The sequence below is a fragment of the Archocentrus centrarchus genome, chromosome 5, assembly GCF_007364275.1.
Source record: "Archocentrus centrarchus isolate MPI-CPG fArcCen1 chromosome 5, fArcCen1, whole genome shotgun sequence".
NCBI lineage: Eukaryota > Metazoa > Chordata > Actinopteri > Cichliformes > Cichlidae > Archocentrus > Archocentrus centrarchus.
Window position 1 is genome coordinate 20,773,559 of NC_044350.1, and position 21,268 is coordinate 20,794,826.

At 39.3% G+C, this 21,268-nt stretch overlaps 1 protein-coding gene across 3 annotated transcripts in view; it reads left to right on the plus strand.

The window, feature by feature from the left end:
- LOC115780932 (SLIT-ROBO Rho GTPase-activating protein 3-like) overlaps positions 1-21,268 on the plus strand; it is a 39,542-nt gene that overhangs the window by 4,864 nt on the left and 13,410 nt on the right. For all 3 annotated transcript variants that reach the window (XM_030730383.1, XM_030730384.1, XM_030730385.1), the window contains exons 2-11: positions 3,724-3,919; positions 8,895-9,057; positions 11,111-11,173; positions 14,484-14,666; positions 14,924-15,052; positions 15,166-15,387; positions 15,509-15,610; positions 17,819-18,016; positions 18,129-18,213; positions 19,496-19,523. In XM_030730383.1, the coding sequence (XP_030586243.1) occupies positions 3,724-3,919; positions 8,895-9,057; positions 11,111-11,173; positions 14,484-14,666; positions 14,924-15,052; positions 15,166-15,387; positions 15,509-15,610; positions 17,819-18,016; positions 18,129-18,213; positions 19,496-19,523 (1,369 nt within the window). The remainder of the gene's footprint in view (positions 1-3,723; positions 3,920-8,894; positions 9,058-11,110; positions 11,174-14,483; positions 14,667-14,923; positions 15,053-15,165; positions 15,388-15,508; positions 15,611-17,818; positions 18,017-18,128; positions 18,214-19,495; positions 19,524-21,268) is intronic.

Below are 21,268 nucleotides of genomic sequence, written 5' to 3' on the forward strand. Positions count from 1 at the left end.
ATAATGCGTAAGGACTTAATGGCTAAGCGCAGCGTGCTGCTGCTCACTCACTCACTTAAACATAGACACAGTGGCAAAACATAAAAGAAGTCACACGTGGAGCTATTTCAGCTCCACAAATAGCCAAGATGTGATCTGTAATGTTAGTGGGAACTGAGTAATAAATGAGGCTGCTACCTGAATATACTTCTGAGTTTAAAATAAATAAATCAGTGATGTCTTTTGTTCTTTATGAAGCCAATATTTTAATTACACCACTTTTTTTTTTAGATTTACCAGACAAATTAGGTGTTTTCGTACAAAGTATTGGTATTGGATCGGTATCGCCGATACCAGCGTGACTTTTACTCAGTATTGGATCGGAAAGGAAATCTGTGGTATCGAATATCACTACCATAGACGTATGTGTTGCTCTACATGGATGACACTGCACATCGGTTGAATGCTGATTGGTTGACAAGTGGGCTGGAGTAGTGTAGGGGGTGAAAGCAGAGTTCACCAGGACTGGAGAAGCACGAAAAAACAACAACAACAACAACAAAAAAAACATTTAAAAAAATGTAGTAGGAAAAGAGTCTGCACTGGACACCTTTCATTGTAGTTAACATTTGGTTTCATTTCAGCTCTTTGTATGTTATAATTTTGTTCTCTGCAGCTCAGCAACAGCACAAGCAAGTGTAACCTACAGACCGGTTGTACTGCCCCCATCCGACAACAGACACTCTCCGTAGGCAATTACATACACAAACAGACACAATTGTGGTGCCATAAATTAAGCATAATTTGCAAAGCTGGAAGGCAACAAGCTAAGATTCCCCTAAATTCAGTCTGTTATTGTATACATATATGTAAATAAATGCTATAACACACATATGTTTGCAGCAGGCTGTTTGCTGTCTGTCTGCTCTGTAATTGCTCTATGATGTAAGCAATAAGACAAGTTCTCTTTATTTAATTCAGCTCCAGTGCTAATATCTAAGTCTATGTAGAGACAATTACTTTATGTTTAAAATGCTTGATAATTACATTCCATGGATGCAAACCATAGGACTTAAAACCAAAATAACTACAAATGTCCTCTTAGTGAATTTCCACAAGCCTAAAGGTGTCGAACATTTTATTCATTTTGGCTACATACCGTTCCCTTAGAGAGGAACCAGCATAGCATGTGTGACTCAGTTTTTTTTTTATACTCTTGTGTCATCAATAGAAAGATCGAAAAATGTTAGACTTAGACAGCTTTTGATGCTTATTTCCATGTATATGATTCATTTGAACTCCTTGCTAGCTGCTGTGTAATTATGCATTACACTGCAAAGGCTTGAATCATTCATCGAAAGTACTGCAGTATTGCACAGTCCCTAGTAACAGTTTAAGATCTAAAAATAACATGCTCACAGGAGAGCAAGTGCAAATATCATGAGTCTATTTGATGTTTCCTTTATAAATTTGTGCAGTGAAATCAATTTACATCAACTCATTATAATGTTTGCTTGCTCTTTTAAACTCTCCCTGTATGATTAAAATTATTTCAGTCACAGAGGCCCACAAATTGTGCTGTTCAGTGATCTATTTTAGCACATAACCATTCCTTCTGTTCTGAACTCGATTGCTGTCTCATTCATCATCACAGGCTGTCTGTTGAGTATTTCGAAGCAGAGTAAGTTGCCCTTGTCCTTGGCCATTATGCTAAACAGACTGACTGCTGTGACTGTCAGAACAGGGAACTGGCCTGCTCTCATTGAAATGCCTCCAGAGGCATGTAACCAGGCAACTGGGCAACTGTGGGGGCCATGAGGGGTACATCTCCAGATAGCAAGGGACTACATATTTACTCAGATTTTCTCACTCTTGCTCACTCATTCACATTTTCGCTCACGGACGTTTGGGGGGAGACATTTTTAAAAACCTTTTATTCTAGATACAGGAGCAGCATTTAGATGCTAACAAAAAGCCTTTTCTTCTCCTGCGTAATTTTTTCCATTGATAAATTTATACAAAGTGTCTTTCATTGCCCAGCAATCTTATGCATGGTTGCAACAGTCTGTCAGAGTGGAATCTTCAGCCATCTCAACTGCATCTTGTTGTCTTGTACAGAGAGAATCTTTGTTTATTCCCCCCCCTTTTGTAGTTCTATTAATGATTAATTCACAGCCGTAAATTCACCAGTGGTCTAGTTCAGAATGGTATATAGTAAACTAAGTGCTGTGAGATCTGTGATAATACAGGAGAAGGCTGGGCAGGATGTTAAAATGTTTTTTTTATTTGTTTTCAGCAAAATTATATAGCAGTAAAATGTTTATCAGCAAAATTCTGCCATTCAAACTGATAGATAAAAGGAGGAGACTGTAATTCAAAAAAAAAACAAAACAGAAGTGTTATATAAGTGCTGATTATTGCTTTCAGTATTTGTTTAATTCTTTTAGTATTTCTATGTATGTTGTTTGCTGCTTTTTTGATATACATTGGCAGTAGCAGGATATTCCTACGCCGCCCTAGGTCCTGACGTGATATATGGTTCACAGTCAACAGCCCCTTACCCACTCGATTTATGACAGGTTTGCAATAAATATGATTTGTTTTCCTTTTGGTGTTAATGTAGGACTGTAAAAGGGATTTTATTATTGTATTTGATGTTTTATTACCTGTAATCCCAGAAGTATTCAGGAATAACCAATTGGAATAACAGTAAAGACAGACTGGGGTGGGAGTGGTGGTGGTGGTGGTGTGTGTGTGTGTGTGTGTGTGTGTGTGTGTGTGTGTGTGTGTGTGTGTGTTTGTGTGTGTGTGTGTGTGTGTCTGTAGCCACAGAGAAAAATTTCAGGGAGTTTAATAATTATATTAGCTTTAAGAGTAGAAAAACTGCCTGAATGTCTCCTGGAAATTGACAGGCAAACTCAATATAATAATCTAAGGGACTACTGATATTCATATCTTTACTGTAATAAGAAGCCCTGAGACAGGCTGGCGACCTGTCCAGGGTGTACCCTGCCTCTCGCCCTATGACAGCTGAAAAGGATAAGTGGAAGAAAATGGATGGATGGATGGATGGATGGATGGATGGATGGATGGATGGATGCTGTATAAGAAAAATGTATTTGTTCCTCTAAAAACAACGTGAAATGTTGTCACATCAGTATTTTCAAAAATTTGGCTAAAACATAATTTTTCCTCATTCTCATTTTCTGTGAACAGAATCAGATTTTCCAGATGTCGTACAAAGAAACCACAGTAATCTTATAATTGAAAGAATGCATGCGATTTGTTTTTTCAACTCAAACTTCTCCTACGGCTCGCTCAGCACAATGCACTTTGAGAAGCTGACCTATTTTATATTTTCCCTGCTGTCTGCTGTAATCATCAGACTTGCTTCTCATATGCACGTGTGCTGCCCCAGCATTTGGACACTACCACCCCCACCCCCACCCCAACCCGATCTCACTCACCACACACACACGCACACAGACAGCAGACAAATACAGTTTGACGTCTAGTTTTATCCAATTATGATGACTTTGTTCTTTTATTGGTGTTTGCGCTAGCTTGATTGTATCCTCATATATTTGTAGTTATATGCTTTGCTCAATCCACTGCTGAAAGATTGTGGGTTTAATGTTGACCTGCAGCAGTGTTTGGCAGACAGAAGTGAGGCCCAGCATGCAAGCCTGATTCCCCAGAGAGGCGGTATTTATTCTGAACATAGTCTCCCTTTTTGATATGCAGAGATCCGTAACCAGCTGGTGGAGCAGTTCCGCTGTCTGGAGCAGCAGTCCGAGTCCCGGCTGCAGCTGCTGCAGGACCTGCAGGAGTTCTTCCGCCGAAAGGCCGAGCTCCAGCTTGAGTACTCCAGAGGCCTGGACAAACTGGCTGAGCGCTACTCTTCCAAGATCCGCTCCTCCAGAGAGCACCAGCACTTCAAGTGAGTTCAGCCAGAGTCTGTTACTGACTGGTAAACAACTGCCACATATTTTATGCTGATCTCTACACAGACAGTTAAAACAGAGACAAAAGAAAAAGAGAGAAAGGATAAACAGAAAAAAAAAAAAAACTGAGGAGGGATGAAAGCAGAAGAAATGACCTGAAATGAAGCTAGGGCCGAGGAAGCTTGTGGCCTCAGGCTGCTGTGTTTCTTCCAACTAGGTCAGACTCTTTTACCACCACCCCCCTTTCTTTTCTCTGTGGCTGTCATTTCATTTCCATTCTCAAACAGCTTCACACCAGACTGCTACTCAGATACTCATATTTTCTCAATGGATGCAGAAAATAAATCACGGCTTCTTTTAGGAATCTAAAGAACCAGACAATAGGGGTTATTTTACTCCGGTTTACTTAAATGGCTTTAACTGACTGTGTGTGGGAGATCACTGGTGATGAAACAAACATACCCTGCAGCGTGCTGAGAAACCACTTCCTCTCCATTCAGACCAGCCTGCAACAGATTCTTTCACATTAAGATTTGTAGTTCTGATCGTATATGCTGCCCATTCACATTTAGTTTATTAGAATTCCTAGCCAAAAATAAAATAAATATGTATATTTACTGAATGTATTGTTTGCTTTTCAGCTTGATAACAGATAGTTCAGTCTTAAAGTCACTGAAAATTATATATATATATATATATATATATATATATATATATATATATATATATATATATATATATATATATATATATATATATATATATATATATATATATATATATATATGCACACAATATTAAATGAATAAATAAATAAGTTAAGTATCTTAACTTAATTTGACAAATGAAAGCCTATCTGTCATAGTATCTGATTAGCAATGTAGGAAATTACTACATAGGCAGACATTCATGTGACCCAGCTGCGTAAGTCAGGCATAACTAACTCGTTGGTTTATTCAGGAGAGGTCTTTCCGTCTCTCTTTCAGTCTCTCCGGTCAATTGGACATAAAGCGTAATCATGGTGGAGATCTCTTGTCATTGACACATTGATAAATGGAGCGTCCCCTAAAAGGGAGACCCCTACAAACACAAAAAAAACCCTTACATGACTTCTCTCTACATCCCACTGTCCCAGATTTCCCACTGTCACAATATATGGTTATCACTATATTTGTCAAGAGCTGGATTCCTTGCTTGTAGACTACAATGGAATGAAGTCTCAGTCATTATTAATATGGTGTGATCTTCTCTGTTGGAGTTTTAGAACAAGCTCTGCACTTTCACTTTGATAGTTTTTGTCAAACAGCAAAACTCAGTGTCCACTTTTTTCTTATCAGTGGTCATTTCAGATTGAAATGAGTTAGTAAAAGGGCCATCAGGATCTCCTATTGGAAAATGGTATTTATGAAGAAACTCCCTCTTTTTACATTCAGTATAGTTTGCAGCAGTTAGTAACTGCGCTGTGTGTTTCATTGTCAGTAAACTGTAGTTCATCTAAGGGTTGCTTTCTGCTAATGCAAAAATGTTGCTGTGAAACAGATCTTCTTGTACTCATTTTAGTTGTATAACAATTGCACATGAACTCTAGAGTCCTGAAAACTGCAGTGCCCCCCCCCATTCAAGAGCAGCCAACAGCCAAACATTTACAGTCAGGTTGGCAACTTCCCATGTCCAGGATCAAACAACTGCTCTGCTTGAAAAGAGTGCCTATAGGGATAGGATAGCTTGTTCATGTTCTTTTCAAAGAGTTAAAGGATGAAAGGAAAAGCAAAAAGAAAATGCTGATAACCAGCACTCCAAATTACCTTTAAACGACACATCTACTGTTCACCAAAGCCTCATCACAAATGGTCTCAGTGAAAGGGTGGCTGTGAAGACCCATTCTTAAGGAAGTGAAACAGGGAGAAAAGGCTGAGATAAGCCAAATTACACAAGAACTGGACTGAAAATCAGTGACAACAGGTCTGATGGAAGTGATGAATCCAAATTATCGTCAGTGTGCACGGAGGAGGTCAGGAGAGAGGTGCAGGACTCATTGAGAGTCAACACCTGACTGTAAAACACAGTGCTGTCTCTGTCATGGTTCATTATTGAAATAGTGTGGGAACATCTTGACAGAGAATGGAACAAAATGGTGGCAACATCCAAAGAAGAGCTTTGAATGTCCTTCAAGAAGCCTGGAGAACTATTCCTGAAGACTACAAGAAAGCTTGCCTAAGAGAGCTCAGGCTGTGCTGAAGCATAAAGGTGGTCACACCAAATTTTGACAGATGATTGATTTTCACGCTTAGTAGAATTGTACAAACTAGTTTTTCCATATGTCTGTTTGCATGTTTTAATAAATCCTTGCACCTATTTCCCATTTTCTTAGCCAAATGTAAAGAAATAAGGGGTGACTCAAGACTTTCACATTACTGAAAGAAAAGGAAACCTTGCCTGGTCTGATGAGTCTCTGCTGTGGCATTCGGATCATCGGGTCAGTATTCCTTTGTCCCTTTATGACCACAGTGTCTCCATCTTCTGATGGCTGCTTCAAGCAGGATAACACGCCACGTCACAAAGCTCAAATCATCTCAAACGGGTTTCTTGAACATGACAGTGAGTTTGCTGTACTCAAATGGCCTCCACGGTGACCAGATCGAATAGAACACCTCTGGAATGTGGTGGAACAGGAGGTTTGCATCATGGATGTGCAGCCGATAAATCTGCAGCAACTCTGTGAGGCTGTCATGTCAATATGGACCTAAATCTCTGAGGAGTTTTCCCAGCACCTTGTTGAATCTATGCCACGTGGAATTACAGCAGTTCTGAAGGCAAAAAGAGTTCAACACAGTACTAGCAAGGTATACCTAATAAAGTGGGCACTAAGTGTATCATACTCATTGCAAACAGTACTTAAAAATTACAAATGTGTTGTCTATACCTCGGACAAAGAAAGACAATGAAAATGTAAAAAAATACTGAATTTGTGTTCATGACTAAGTGCGTTTCTTTGCTTTTGAAACAAAGTAGGATTTTAAGAAATAGTACAGCTAATAAGGTTTTAGCCAGCCTTAGATTACATTGCGGCATTGTTTTCGGATGCACTGAGGGAGCTGGAGAGCGCCTATAGTGCCTTTCTTCTTCTTTGTTATGATGCAGAAACTAGCGTTAGCTGAAGATATGAGTGAGCATCGCCAAGGCAGAAAAACAGCTATAATTCACTTCAAAAAGAAAATGAAAGCATAAATACAATCCTCCAAGGATGAAAATGATCAAAGTTTTGCAGCAGTTGAGAGAAAACAAGTCAGGACTACTCTTTCAGTGTGATCTTCAAAACCAAGATTAGAGTCAAAAATAACTTCCACATTTCTGATTCACGCTGGAAATGAAAAAGCTGCCGTGGATCAGAAAAAGTGCAGAGGGTCCAACACAAGAAAATATTATTTACTGGATATAACTGTATAGACAGTTGATGCAGACATCATGCTTTAAGAAAAGTCATATTTTTAATGCTACACAGTATTAAGAGCATGCTATTTCAGCCATTGATGGCTTTGTAAGGCTTTTAACTTTACTAGGTGATCACAATAAGCAATAAGAAATGACCTAGTATATAGCATTGAGAGAAAGAAGAGATTATGGAAGAAACTGTGAAGTATCTGATATGACAGTGCAAAATAACATTTTCACATGTATATTTTTAGCATGTTTAGAGAAGAATTGAATTATCTATGACACCAATTTAGCACAAGTGGTTTCTATGCAGTTTTAGTTGGAAGCTAGAATCTTCAGTGAGATTGTTTATCACTTGGTGTTTGATAAATAATTGTACTGGGTGGGAAGCCAGTAGAATAATGTAATATGACTATATACAGTTATCATTGCTCAATCATGGGTGCTGTGTCAGTGGCTGCTTATTTAGAGAACCTTTGTGTATTTCATTCTACATGGATGAATTCTTTCTAAATGATGAGGGGATTTCTTGACTTGGGGTGTGTAAACCTGTGACTAACATGATTATATGCCTCTACAAAGGATACCTTTCTCAGGTTATCATCTTATTAGTCATGGTTGTTTGATGCTCCCTTTTTTGCTACCTGGGGTTTGGCAGTGGTTGATACTAATGACACACTTTGTGGTATGCTGGTGCAATCGCATTGCATTAGCTGCACATTCAATTACGAAGAATAGGCAACTTTTCAGATTACATTCAGTGGCCATATATATATATTTTTTTTTAATGAACACTGGTATCTTCTAATGCAGTCCATCTTAGTTGATAATGTTTGGTTATAAGTGATAAAAATGATGATGGAAGCCCAAATGTTCAAACCAAAGCAGTTTAGCACTTGGTCCAGAGCTGCTTTTTGCTTGCATCATGTGATAAAAGGGTTGTGTGGTTACAAATCAGCAGAGATGGCCCCATGATTGTCATTTTCCGATCCACAAACAGATGCAAACTGTAAAACTAATTAATTAACTTCACTGTTCTCCTTTCACGACTCATTAAAGCAGAAATGAACTTGAATTTGGTCTGATTCTCAGCACAGGTCAGCTATTGGCTAACAGCAAATGGTGTTTTTACTCAGAGCTTTTAAAGCAGGCTGTGCACATCAGGTAATGTCATACAGCATTTTTATATGCTGTCACACTAAAATGTTCTCTAAAGACAACATAAGATGAGAAGGAAAAAAAAAAACCCCACAAAGTCTTTGGTGTGATGATAATTGAACTCACATGTTCTCTTAAGGAAGGAGGCAGCCAGCATGCCTTCTGTGTGTATGTGTCAATAAGTGTGTATGCTGCCTGGTTGCTGTAAGAAAGTCTTCATCGTACATATTTAAGTGCTCTTTTTAGTTAACATGTGAATGAACTTTGAAAAGTTTTCTCGTTAGCCTTTATCCCAACTGGAAATGAAAGTTAATTATTAAATATTGCTTGAAGCCCTAACTTTCATTCATTAACAAAGTATGTCCCTTGCTGTTTCAGAAAAGACCAAAATCTCCTGTCCACTGTGAACTGCTGGTATTTGGTCTTGGATCAGACCCGACGTGAGAGCAAAGACCACGCCACTCTCAGTGACATCTACAACAACAACGTCATTGTCCGCTTGGCGCACGTGGGCGAAGATGTCATCAGACTTTTCAAAAAGGTCAGAATCGGAATTAAATGAATGAGGTCGTGTTTCCCCGACAGTAATTAACGCACGCAGCCGCACATTTCATCTGCTCAAATCACACTGCAGGTGTTCAAACTTGATGCCACGTGAGTAATATGTAAAAATACATTTAAGTGAATTGCATGACTATATCAGTTAGGGGTGTCAAACTCATTTTAGTTTTAGTTTATGGGTTATGTATTACACAGTTTGCTCTTAACGTGGGCTCAATCAGTGAAACCACTGCATTATAACCTATAGGGAAAAAAATCCTATATCATCTCTTTCAGTGTCAAGTAAAAAAACAAGACAACTTCAGCAACATGATTTTTTTTATAGCTTTTCCATCACCTTGCCTACCTTGTTAGTTCAGTGTGGTATGACAATGACGGCTTTCTCAGTAAGAAGGCTGTAAATCTGATGATAGCGATTCAGACCTCTAGCTCAGTTTAGCAACACAATGCTTCCTGGTGCAAAATATATACATTTCTAAAACTTTTCCACTTTTCTCTGCAATTTTACACCTTGAAAAGTAATCTGGTGGGCCGGATTGGACCCTTTGGTGGGACAGTTTTGGCCTGCAAGCTCTGTTTGACACCCCTGACATATAGCCATGCCATGATGTCTTTTTGAAGACTAATTTAAGACAATTTTGACTCCAAGACAATTATATCCACCAGGCCATTGTCCCAAGATACTTAATCACTTCTATGATTAGCATGCAGATTTTGCATGCGTTATACAATAAGGTCTAAAATTGCACCTCATACAGTTGTCCTTGGTTATGGTAAGAGTGGCAGGTGTTTACAGTAAAGCTTTGCACGTTAGATGCGAGCATTCTCTTTTTAATCCCCTCTATTAATAATGTGCACAGAATAGAGTTATAAATATCACGAGTTTGCTGCCTGTTCAGATTTCTGTACCCTGCTTATACCTCGTCACCCTTTATCACTGCCCTCCAGCGCATTCTGTTTCACACCAAATTCACATAAACTAGATCTCACTTGGTGCCTTGATCAGACATGTTTCTTTTATACAAAATTTTAACATATGTCTGAAACTGTTGCTATACTGTTACATCTCATATAACAGTATATATCATGTGTGGTTCGTATGAGAGTAGCAGAGTGCAAGTGGAAAAGCAGCCGTGATGAATAATCCACCTTAGGGATTTTAGATCAGTATCATTTGACAGCAGCAGGAGTTTACAGTAATTCATGCCTTCCAGGGGGCTCTGCACTATCTTGATGGGAGCCTTGATGAGAATAGGATGGCCTGCAACCTGTGCTAGGAAAGCTACTAATAACTGCCTGTAGAAAGTCTCCCTTTCCAAAAGGTTAGCTCAAATTGTGGTGAAGTTCTCCTAAACAGTAATCCTGTTATACTCCGGTATCCTGGTTCAGCTGCAGTGCAGTCTTGATGTTAATAAATGACACATGTGGGGAGGGAAATGAATCAACTTTGGCATTTTTTTTAAACAAAGACTAAATGTACTGAATGTGCTAAAGTTTAATGCTTGTCACATGTGAAAATGCAAGGTTGTTGTTTTGACAAGGTAGTCCCTGAGAGGTGGCAAAAAACCCCAGGATTGATTGGGCTGAGCATTACTCCGTATCTCCTCAAAAGGATTTCTAGGCTCCCTCTCCACTGGCACCATTCCCCCTCTTGGGCTATAAGCCATATTGTGGGACATGTCCAATTCATCATAGTCTCTTATCCCTTAAAACTGAGCGGAAACTGTGACTCTGCTCAATGGGAAATGCTCTGCAGTTACTGCACTGTTCTATTTTAGTCTGCATGTGCACTTTGGGCATTGTATTAGATCTTTTCTGGCGCAGAGTAATGATAGCATTTCAACACTGCTGACATCTATTACATACAAAATAAAACTGGCAAAACAGCTTTCAAGTGTTTCACATGTGGGAAAGCAGTTCTGTTAAATAACCCAGTTCTTGTTTTTAGATGTTTGAATACCTGTCTTCATTTGTCCTTTAGATGTGGTATTATTTTCCTCTAAAATGCTGTCTCCTGTTTTTCTCTTGTACAGAGTAAGGACATCGGCGTGCAGATGCATGAAGAATTAGTGAAAGTCACCAATGAACTCTACACGGTGAGTTAAACAAATGTCACTGTAACAATTCTTTATCTGCTCTGTGCTGCTTGTTTTGCTTTTTTCCCTGTGGCATGTCAATCCTTTTTTTTTTTTATACCTGCACCTGTAACCTGTGAAGCTATTGGCTTGACACCGCACATAGCAGATATGCCTTATCAGCAGAGCAGTCTGTAACAGGTCATTTCTTCCCTCTCCTGAGGTTACGAAAGGATAAAATTTACATTCTTCCTCCTGCTGTGAATCGCTCCACCAGTTGAAGGAGACAGTGTTCCTGCCCCTAGCTGTGCTTCAAGCAGACTCAGCAGTCTATACTACAGAGGTGCGCTGTGCTTACAGCAAAATGAGCTGCTGTAATATTTTCAGCTAATGTTACATGTAATCTGACACCTCTGCTTGCCTCGTACGTTAACAGTTGTCACTCTCGGCGGACTGTTATATCCTGTAGTCTCACACAGAGCGCTTATTACATGCTGCATGTAGAAATGTCTGCATATGTGTACTAGTAAACACACAGGAAAGGTATGTGCAGTGGTGTAGGCAGAAAACATCTGTCTTCATCTGCGTTGCATCTTCATTTGGCAAAAGAAAATGAACTGATGCATATCACCGGCTCTATGTGGGACGCAGTACAGCAAACACACCAGAATGCTTTCTTCTGGGTCTAATTGCTCCGTGATATCGTGATCTTTACTTACTGTTCAACGGCTAATATAATTCATAAAATAAACATAAACAATTTACAAGCTTAAACAGATTAAGTGTAATTAAGACTACAATGAACATGAATTTTGGCAAGCAATAAAATGGGATGTTGTGATACAGAATATCCTACATCATAAAACTGACTGTATAACTGCACTAAAGTTTGACAGCCCTCATCATGTTGAGCCAAGTGAAATGATATTCTTAGTTTTGCAAATTATTGGTAATTTACAAAAAACGTGATTTATTTAAAAAAAAAGAGTTAATGACAAAATAAAACGTAACCTGATAAGAGAGCTAAGCACATATGCACATTGTGAAATGATGTTATAGAATATGCAGAAAATCATAAATAGATTTGAAGCAGAATTACTGACATCTTATAAACCACATGAGAATAGTTCTCACGTGTAACATTGTACCGCACATGTTATATTACGGCTATACTGATATTGATTTTTCTTCCCTCTGATTCATGCATTATTAAATGCCTGTCTGCAGCTCCCACACACAGCATAAGGCATAGCAGGAGTCTGTTCAACTTTGTAACTGAGAAAAGTGTGGCGTTTAAGAGAAAATTTGATCATTGCGTGGTTATTTTATCAGTTGTGTGTTAAATAAGCAAATGTTGTCAGACAGCTGATCCCTGCTATTGATCTGCAGCTGAGTTTTTGTGGGAATATAGGAGTTTCCTGTTTCATCCGTAGCAGAGAAGGTTGCTCACTGTCACTTTGTAACCTCCTTCCTCCCCTGCTGATCGATCTCACTGTCCTTTGCACGTCCGTTTCAGGCAGCGTTGCTAGGAAACGAGAACTTGAGAATCAGTGATGGCAAAGCAGATGTTGTGTAATTGTGCTCTTGATTCGGGTTTACCAGTTAAACATTTATACGTGGCTTCTTTAGTAACATCATGAAACATAGATTGTTTTGTTTTTTTTGTGAAAGTAGCACTCATGTCTCGTGTGGTTAGGCTGTTCAAATAATGGAGCAACATCAGACAGACAGACACACATAGCACAGCACCTCCAGCTCAGTTAAGAAATGTCAATGAACATATGACACTCCCATGAGCATGATCAGTAAGCTACACTCCCTAATGTTTGAACATGTGTGATGAACAAGAATGTTTTGGGTCTTATGGGTGTCTAGCATACAGTTAACGGCTTTTATTTATTAAATCATGTCATGATGATGTGGTTATTAAAATTTTAGCCTATCTGGCCGAAAGACTGATGAGCTCACGCTATGGCGAGACCTGCGTGTGACCTAAAGGTCCATTTACAATTCACAAGAAACCCTACTCCTGGTAACTACAGAGTAACTACAGTGTAACTACAATGTCATATTTTAGTGAAGCTTGCACACAGTGATCATCAAATGCTTCATTAAAGTGCTCAAGGTCAAGGTTCGATTCACATTTGTTTTTCTCAGTAGATTAAAAAATTCTTATTAGTTGGAAGTTTGTTTCTGCCACTGAATTTTATTTATTTTTTACTGTTCATAAGTCAGAGTTTCAGGGTACTAACCTGAAATTTTGTCTTACTCAAAAGTATCTTGAGATTTCGAGGTAATCACTCAGTAAGTTGAAATATTGAGAGAATAAATTTCAGCTTACCTCTGTCTGGCATTTCTTCTTTTTTTCAGTGGCGGAAACAAGCTTCCATACAATCCAGCAAATCAGCAACAAGAACGCTTTATTTCTGCATTTCACACATTGCAACAAACTGAATTGTGGCAGATTGTGAGCCAGATGACGATCTGGTTAAATTATCAGTTATTCAGACCCAACCCACCCATTTCACTCCTATTATATAGAATAATTTCTTATTATGTTCTAATAGCTCTCCTAAAAGCCTTCATTTTTATCAGTATACTGCAACAGGACTAGAAAAAAAAAATCCAGAATTTAATTAAAAAAATATTTCTCCTGACAGGCAGAACCTCAATCATAATACGTAGTACTGCTTTACCTTAACAGAGCAATATGTTCTCAGGATGCAGACTTACTTATGGTTTGTAGTTTTGGAAAGTAGAATGGGAGGTAGAACCTTCAGCAATCTCCCAGTTTGGTTTTGGAGGCAGACACCCTATTTTTTTAAGACTAGGCTTAAAACTTTTCTTTTTATGAAGCTTATATTTAAGGGCAAGAGGAAGTGACCCTGACCCATCCCTTAGCTATGCTGCTATAGGGTTAGCCTTTTGGGTGACTTTGCTTGCCAGTAACTAACTTGGTGTGCTTTCTCTCCTGTGGTTTGTTCTTTGTCCTGAAGAGCAAACCACAGGGCGTTTCCCTACGCTTTTCTTTTCTCTCATTTCTTTCTCCTTAACCTAAGCCTGGTTCGGATTAAGTTTCTTCCTGTTAAAAGGGATTTTTTTTCTTCTTACTGTCACTTAGTCTCTACCCACAGGGCTTTTTTTTTTTTGATCTTTGAGTTTCTTCTTTAAGGTTGCAGGGTCTTTAACTTACAATGTAAAGTAATATGATCAAAGAGCACAGTGTTCCAAATTGTAAAATTGCCTTTCTTCATCATAGCTAAATCCCAGTAATCAATTTCCTTGCTGGTTTAACTGTGATGTCCTTCACATTTGCTGTGTGCTCTTACAGGTGATGAAGACGTACCACATGTACCATACTGAGAGTCTCAGTGCTGAGAGCAAGCTGAAGGAGGCAGAGAAGCAGGAGGAAAAGCACATTGGCAAGGTCAATGACATTAGCCTGCGCTATGGTCACGATGATCGTCCACAGCGTCGAAGTTCTGTAAAGAAGATGGAGAAACTGAAGGAGAAGGTCTGTTTTGGCCTGTGTAGGATGAGGATTTATGTCATGCACATTACTGACAATATACTCTATCTATTCGAGTGCAAACAGACTGTAAATGCATTTGTAATTGATGTCTCCAAGTAAATCCAAGTATTTTATACACACATATTGACAGATTATAGAGAGGATAAAATTGGTTTAATGTGTAATGCATTTTTCAAGTACTTTAGGAAACCATTTTACTTCCTGTCTTGATGGGACCCTCTCTTCCTCTTACACCCCAGAGACAAGCCAAGTACTCAGAAAACAAGCTGAAATGCACAAAGGCCCGGAATGACTATCTTCTCAATCTGGCAGCTACTAATGCCCTGGTGGCCAAATACTACATCCACGATGTCTCAGACATGATAGATGTAAGTCAGAGCCAAGAATGGAAATCATGATGGAGAGCTGCCTTTTTGTCATAGTTTCAGTGGAAGGTTCTTCCTGGATTTGTAATTACTGTTTTATTTTTTTTTGTCCTCAGTGTTGCGACTTAGGGTACCATGCAAGCCTAGCTCGCACCCTGAGAACCTACCTTTCTGCAGAATATAGTCTAGAAACTTCTCGCCACGAAGGTTTGGACTTACTGGAGGGAGCGGTTGATGCCATGGACACCAGAGGAGACAAGCTGAAGTTTATGGACACACATAGTCAGATCTTCTGTCCTCCAGCATGCTTTGACTATCAGCCACACATGGGAGATGAGGTGAGCTAACAGAGATGGATAGTGATGTAAAAATGTTTTTTCTTTTTCTTTGTTCTTATTATGTTTGCTTTGTTCTGTGTTAAATCACTCTTGTAAAGAACCCTTTATTTCTTAATCTCAGGTGTGTCAAGTGAGTGCACAGCAACCTGTCCAGACAGAGCTCTTGATGCGCTACCACCAGCTGCAGTCTCGTTTGGCCACACTGAAAATAGAAAATGAAGAGGTGAAGCAAGCTTACTGATACGTTTATACAGTTTAGTAAAATGGCCTAAACGAAAATGACGCTCATTTTACATTTGGCCTTTTTCTCAGTGTTTTGCTTTAGTATGTCCTCATGCGGCACACTGATCAGGATGAAAAGACAATAAAGATGATGTTGTTGTGTCTCAGCTGCATCCACAAAGGTGTACATAAATAAAAATGAAAGGTTTATGCATGTTATGATCAGTGATGCTGAAAAGTTAAATCTTAAAACCTGTATAGGGTCTTGTAGGGGAAGCTGGTAACATGATGGTCTGAGTTGCTGGGTATAAATATAGAGGCTATGCCCATCAGTGCATTACTGCAAAATACTGTGCAAAAAAATGAACATATTGTCATTCAAGCCAATAATCAAGTGTGACTACGTGTAGCAGAACAGGAAAAAAAAAGCATTCACGATACATATCTACTGCTCTAAATGCAAAACAACACCAAAACAACAGACACCAGAGTCTTTGAGAAAGAATCTTTATTGAGCTAGCTTTCTGCGTTACAACATATAGTTTCAAAGTTCATCATTTTTGCTCTTAACCCTCTCTCCCTTACATCTGAAGCCACAGTCTGCAGCGGGTTAGCTTAGTTTAGTTTGCATCGATATGTTTAAAGATATCTGATCCACTGAACAAAACTGCTTACGGATTATTTTATTCATTATTACCTTTAAAACCTCAAAATCTCAACAAAAAAAATTGCAGCAAACGCAACATTAAATACAACATCTATAGCATAATATACAAATAACCTTACGTTAAAACATTAGTCACTGCATTCCTTATGATGCTTTTAAATTCCCCAATAGATACGGGCATGTTTACATTTAGGTCTTTAAATTATCCCATATCCAAGGTGTGCAGTAAGAAAACACTGTTTTCCCAAATCAGTCAGAAGCCTGGGCACATCAAAAAGCAACTGTTCAGAGGAGCATAGCTGGTAACTGTTGGTGCTGGGACAGAGAATGGTACAAAGGTAAACTGTTGCTTTATAGAGGAAAATATACCAGTGCTGTTTTCTGCCAGTGGTCAGTGATGGCCAACACACCAAAACATAAAGAATGCAATGATGAGTCAGACACTTTGCATTTGTAATAAAACATAGTGATGCATGGTACACTGTACCAAACCCTGTAAAACTGAAGCGGGATATAGATACACCATAAACAATCACAGGGAGAAAAGTAGCTTCCACAAGCAAGATTTATTTTAAGTGAACCAGTCTTCACTTTGAGCTTCCTAACAAGATTTGCAATGTGTACATTAAAGATAAAACTATGGGTTAAAATTGGGCACGATATTATGTGTTAAATTGTAAACTTTACTTATAGGCAGAATTTGATAATTTTGTACAGAGCCGGGTTAGTTTTGCTACCTTCTTTCCACCTATGCTAAGCTACGCTGCTTGCTTGTAGTCTCATATCTGCAGTGCAGACATGAAAGTGATATCGGTGTTTTCACTCACCTCTCAGCAAACAAAAGAATATTTGACAAAACTGTTCCTCAGTAAAAACTGGAACCTCTCACTCATCAGAGGGATGGGTTATTATCATGGCGCACGAGGTGCTTTAATGCCTCCATGGGCTGTGCTGTATTCTGTAATGGGATTGGCCACCTATACTCTCTACAACATCATGTAACAACAACCAACCAGTCTCCAGAGCTGTCACTCTGCATTCATATTCATATTTAATCTGACACTGATCTGTGGGGTCGTATCTCATCCAGTCTCCTGCTTCGAATGGGGGCCACCCCCAGCATGGTCACCAAGGCCGCTGTGACTCACACAGACATGTTTAAAGGTCACCAGGGTGTGTATATGTGTCAGTGCCTGTCTGTCATGAATAAGGAAATGCACGCTCCCTTCCTGTCTGCCTCACATTGAAGGCACATAGTTAATCTTTCATGTCATGATGCATCAAGCTAGCAAGCTAATTACTCTATTGTTCACTGTGTCAGTCTAACTACGGTGCAAATAGCCTGCAGCGGTATAATCTGTGCTGCCTTTTTTACACCACAGTTTGAGTCTGAGACACTGAGAAGACATTTGGCATAGATATTCTTTTTGTGTTTTACGTATACCAATGACCAATCTCCAGTGCCCCATAATTATATATGACAAATATATTCCATATATATTGCTAAAATTACTATTAAAGTTTACATGCTGTGTGTGTCAGGTGAGGAAGACTCTTGATGCCACCTTGCAGACCCTCCACGACATGCTTACGGTGGAGGACTTTGATGTTTCAGAGGCCTTCCAGCACAGCCAATCCACAGAGTCGGTGAAATCAGCCTCGTCTGACTCTTACATGAGCAAGGCAAGCATCGCCAAAAGGCGAGCCAATCAGCAAGAGACTGAGGGCTTCTACTTTACAGTAAGTTATCAGACAAATGAACATCCAAAGACACTGTAGCGTGGTATAAATGTGCAGAGTGACTAAAAATAACCCTGGCACTATTTGTCTTTTTTGTCTTTCTTATCAATAGAAATACAAGGAGTACTTGAATGGCAGCAACCTCATTGTCAAACTGCAGGCTAAGCATGACCTTCTGAAGCAGACGCTGGGAGAAGGTGAGACTTATTAAAACATTGTTGTACTGCGCATTAGTGGCATGGAAAATTCTATATTTAGGTAACTACTAAGCTGCCAAAAAAGGAAGACATGTGTACACTATAACAGTACATTGATATACAGATGTATGCATAGAACATTTATTAGAACTGTTTTTATCCCCATGCTTTTGGAAAATATTATATAAAATGATATCATTCTGAGGTATGTTAAGAGAACAAAAACCCTGCAATCCATTAAGCACTTTGTTTAAAGACTATTATGCCTCATGACCAGTGAATGAAACCAAAAGAGTCAATAAGGCTCTGTATCTTCTCTTGTCATTATGCTGCTACTTTGGAATCACAAACATGCACGTTTGGGTTGAATACTGCTCTGTGGGTAATTCCAAAGTTTCCAGACTCTCATGAACATATATCACATAAAGGGTGCAACTTGTGTAGGTATACAGTTGTGTATATTGTACACATATTTTTTTTAAAATGAGATAATTAACAGTAAATCAAAATAGAATTTAAAATTATACAGCCTGAAAACTGTAGGACCTAAAAGCAAGCCACCTCAAGCTCAATTACTAGTGTAGCACTTAAAGCATTTATATATGCCTGATATTAAATATGCATTAACCTCAGCCAAAAGAGAGAAGAAAAATGTTTGATGCCATGATGTCATCATCAGACTCTTGCTAGCGTCTGCTTTAAGGTTGGAATTATGTGTCTGACATAAAGAAGGATTGTGCTGGAAGCTGCTTTACACATGACATGATCCTTGAACAAACATTTCTGACTGACTGATCAAAGCGAGGCCTTAATTTGTTTGCTATACCGAGTGTGTGTGTGTGTGTGTGTGTGTGTGTGTGTGTGTGTGTGTGTGTGTGTGTGTGTGTGTGTGCGTGCATGCGTGCGTGCGTGCATGTGTGCGTACTAATGTGGTGCACATAACATGAAATCATAACACTGTACAAATCAGCTCCCACTCTTGTTGCCCCTGGATACATTTTCACTTTCACAGAGCTAGTCGACAGGCCATCCCCTTCTGGGGCTCTTGTGCCGTTTCTAGGGCGACCGTTGAATGACCGCTGGCGGTGAGTCAGATTCAGCCATGGCGCTCACCCCATTCAGTCTGGCTGAATAGATGCCCGTTTTCTCATAGCACCCCTTTCCGTCTCCATCTGCCAGCCTTGTATAGTCAGCCAGCACTCAACCGTGCCACTACCTTCTATGATTGTAAAACCAGTGTATTCTAATTTAGCCTCTCTCTGTGTGTGCTTATTCCTTTTAGGGGAGAGGGCTGAATATGGAACAACAAGGTAAGGTGTTCAGTGACAAGAGGGTGAATAAAGTAGGCAATGATGTGTAAAATCCTTCTTGTGTCCTTGGATGTGATATAAATAAAATCAGAGTGTGGGAATAGTGTAGCCTCAACATGTTGACTGGATTGGATCCAAATTAGACAAATTAGTAGCTTTAATCTATAAAAATATGTTAAGACAGGGGAATGAAATGCCAGTGAGATGGATAATGTTTTAATACAAAGAATTTAATGAGCAGAAAATGAACAAATATTGACAAGACAGGCTCACGACTAATGGAATACAAGGGTTTGGCTTTTATTTTGATCTATACACTTATTTGCTTTCTTGCCAAGTGTTAAATGAGAAAGTTGATCCCACTCAGATGATTGTATTGAGGTTTTGCAGACACATGGCCACTAACCACGTGACATTATCTTGTCCATTTTGGACGTGACCATTGTGGTGACACTGTAAGATCAAGTGAATAAGGCCACAGTCACACAGGCCTAGAGAGCAGTTCGTGACCATCTGGCAACCACCAGGCATTAGGGAAAAATGAGTATTCCCAAGGAGGCAACTGGGAAAATGGTTGCTGAAGCCCCAGTCAAACGGGCCTAGAGACCAGTCAGTGAACTTCATTTTTCCCTAGCGACCCACCTGCCCCTTGGGAAAAAGATGTATTCCCCAACCAGTTTACAAAAACTCCCTTGCGATTGCTGGCGTATTGCTGTGGTCACCCATAATTTGCATGGGAAGTGACAGATTTTGTCTACAAATGCTCTCTGAGGTGTATTGAAATGGTGAAAAGTGCTACACGAACTGCAAAGGGAAACCATTTGCCTTCAGAGTAAAAGTTAGGCCTTTTGAAACATGTTGGCTGCAGCTGTGAAGCACAGCGTTTACTCTGAAGGCGAACCTTCTCCATTTGCAATTTGCATTGCAAACATTGGGCTAAGCTAGATGATACAATTAATGGTTTTGTAGTCACAATGTAATGCGTCATACTCACATCCACTCACGGGGAGGGAAAACAGTAGGCCCACAATATTCAACTGAGAGCTAATGTACAAACAAACAAAATGTACAAACACAATGCTTAGATTGTACTAGTCCCGCACACTAATGCTGGCTAATGTTAGGCATTTGCAAAGTCAGTATAGTTAGTCCACTATAATGCAGGCTTAGTACTATCTACAGACAATAGAAAAGATGGACGTAGCTACCGTAAGGTCACATGTTGGTTTTTAAAGTCCTGTTTTGAAGCTTCAGGATGAGCGTTTCCTGATTGCAATAAAACAGATGTGATGAGGAGGGGTCTGACAAGTCATTAGCCAATGAGGTTTCATACCATCCTCCAGTTTTAAATATAGCATGACCAAAATTTACAAAATAGACTTAATTTCTTATTCAGCATGACCCAAAACGAATGGCCGAGACCATAAAGCCAGCAAAAAAGTGGTAGACTTTTATATGACCGTTAGTCTTTTTGCAACCACAACTATTGCCATCTGGTGGCCTTAAGGTAGAATGCACTGGAAGCACTTTGCTCATCTTACAACACTTTGAATCTCACACTGGTTGCCTAGGTAACCCTCTAATGTATTTACTACCAGTCCATATGTCAATCAATGGTTCCTGTACTCTCATTGGTAGTTGCTTTAATTGTTTGCCTTGAAGCTGAGGAAAGTTGGTTCTGCCCACTTTGAATCATCCGCCGTTCTTTTGCCCGTAGTTGGTTGAAGTCACCAAATATCCTTCAT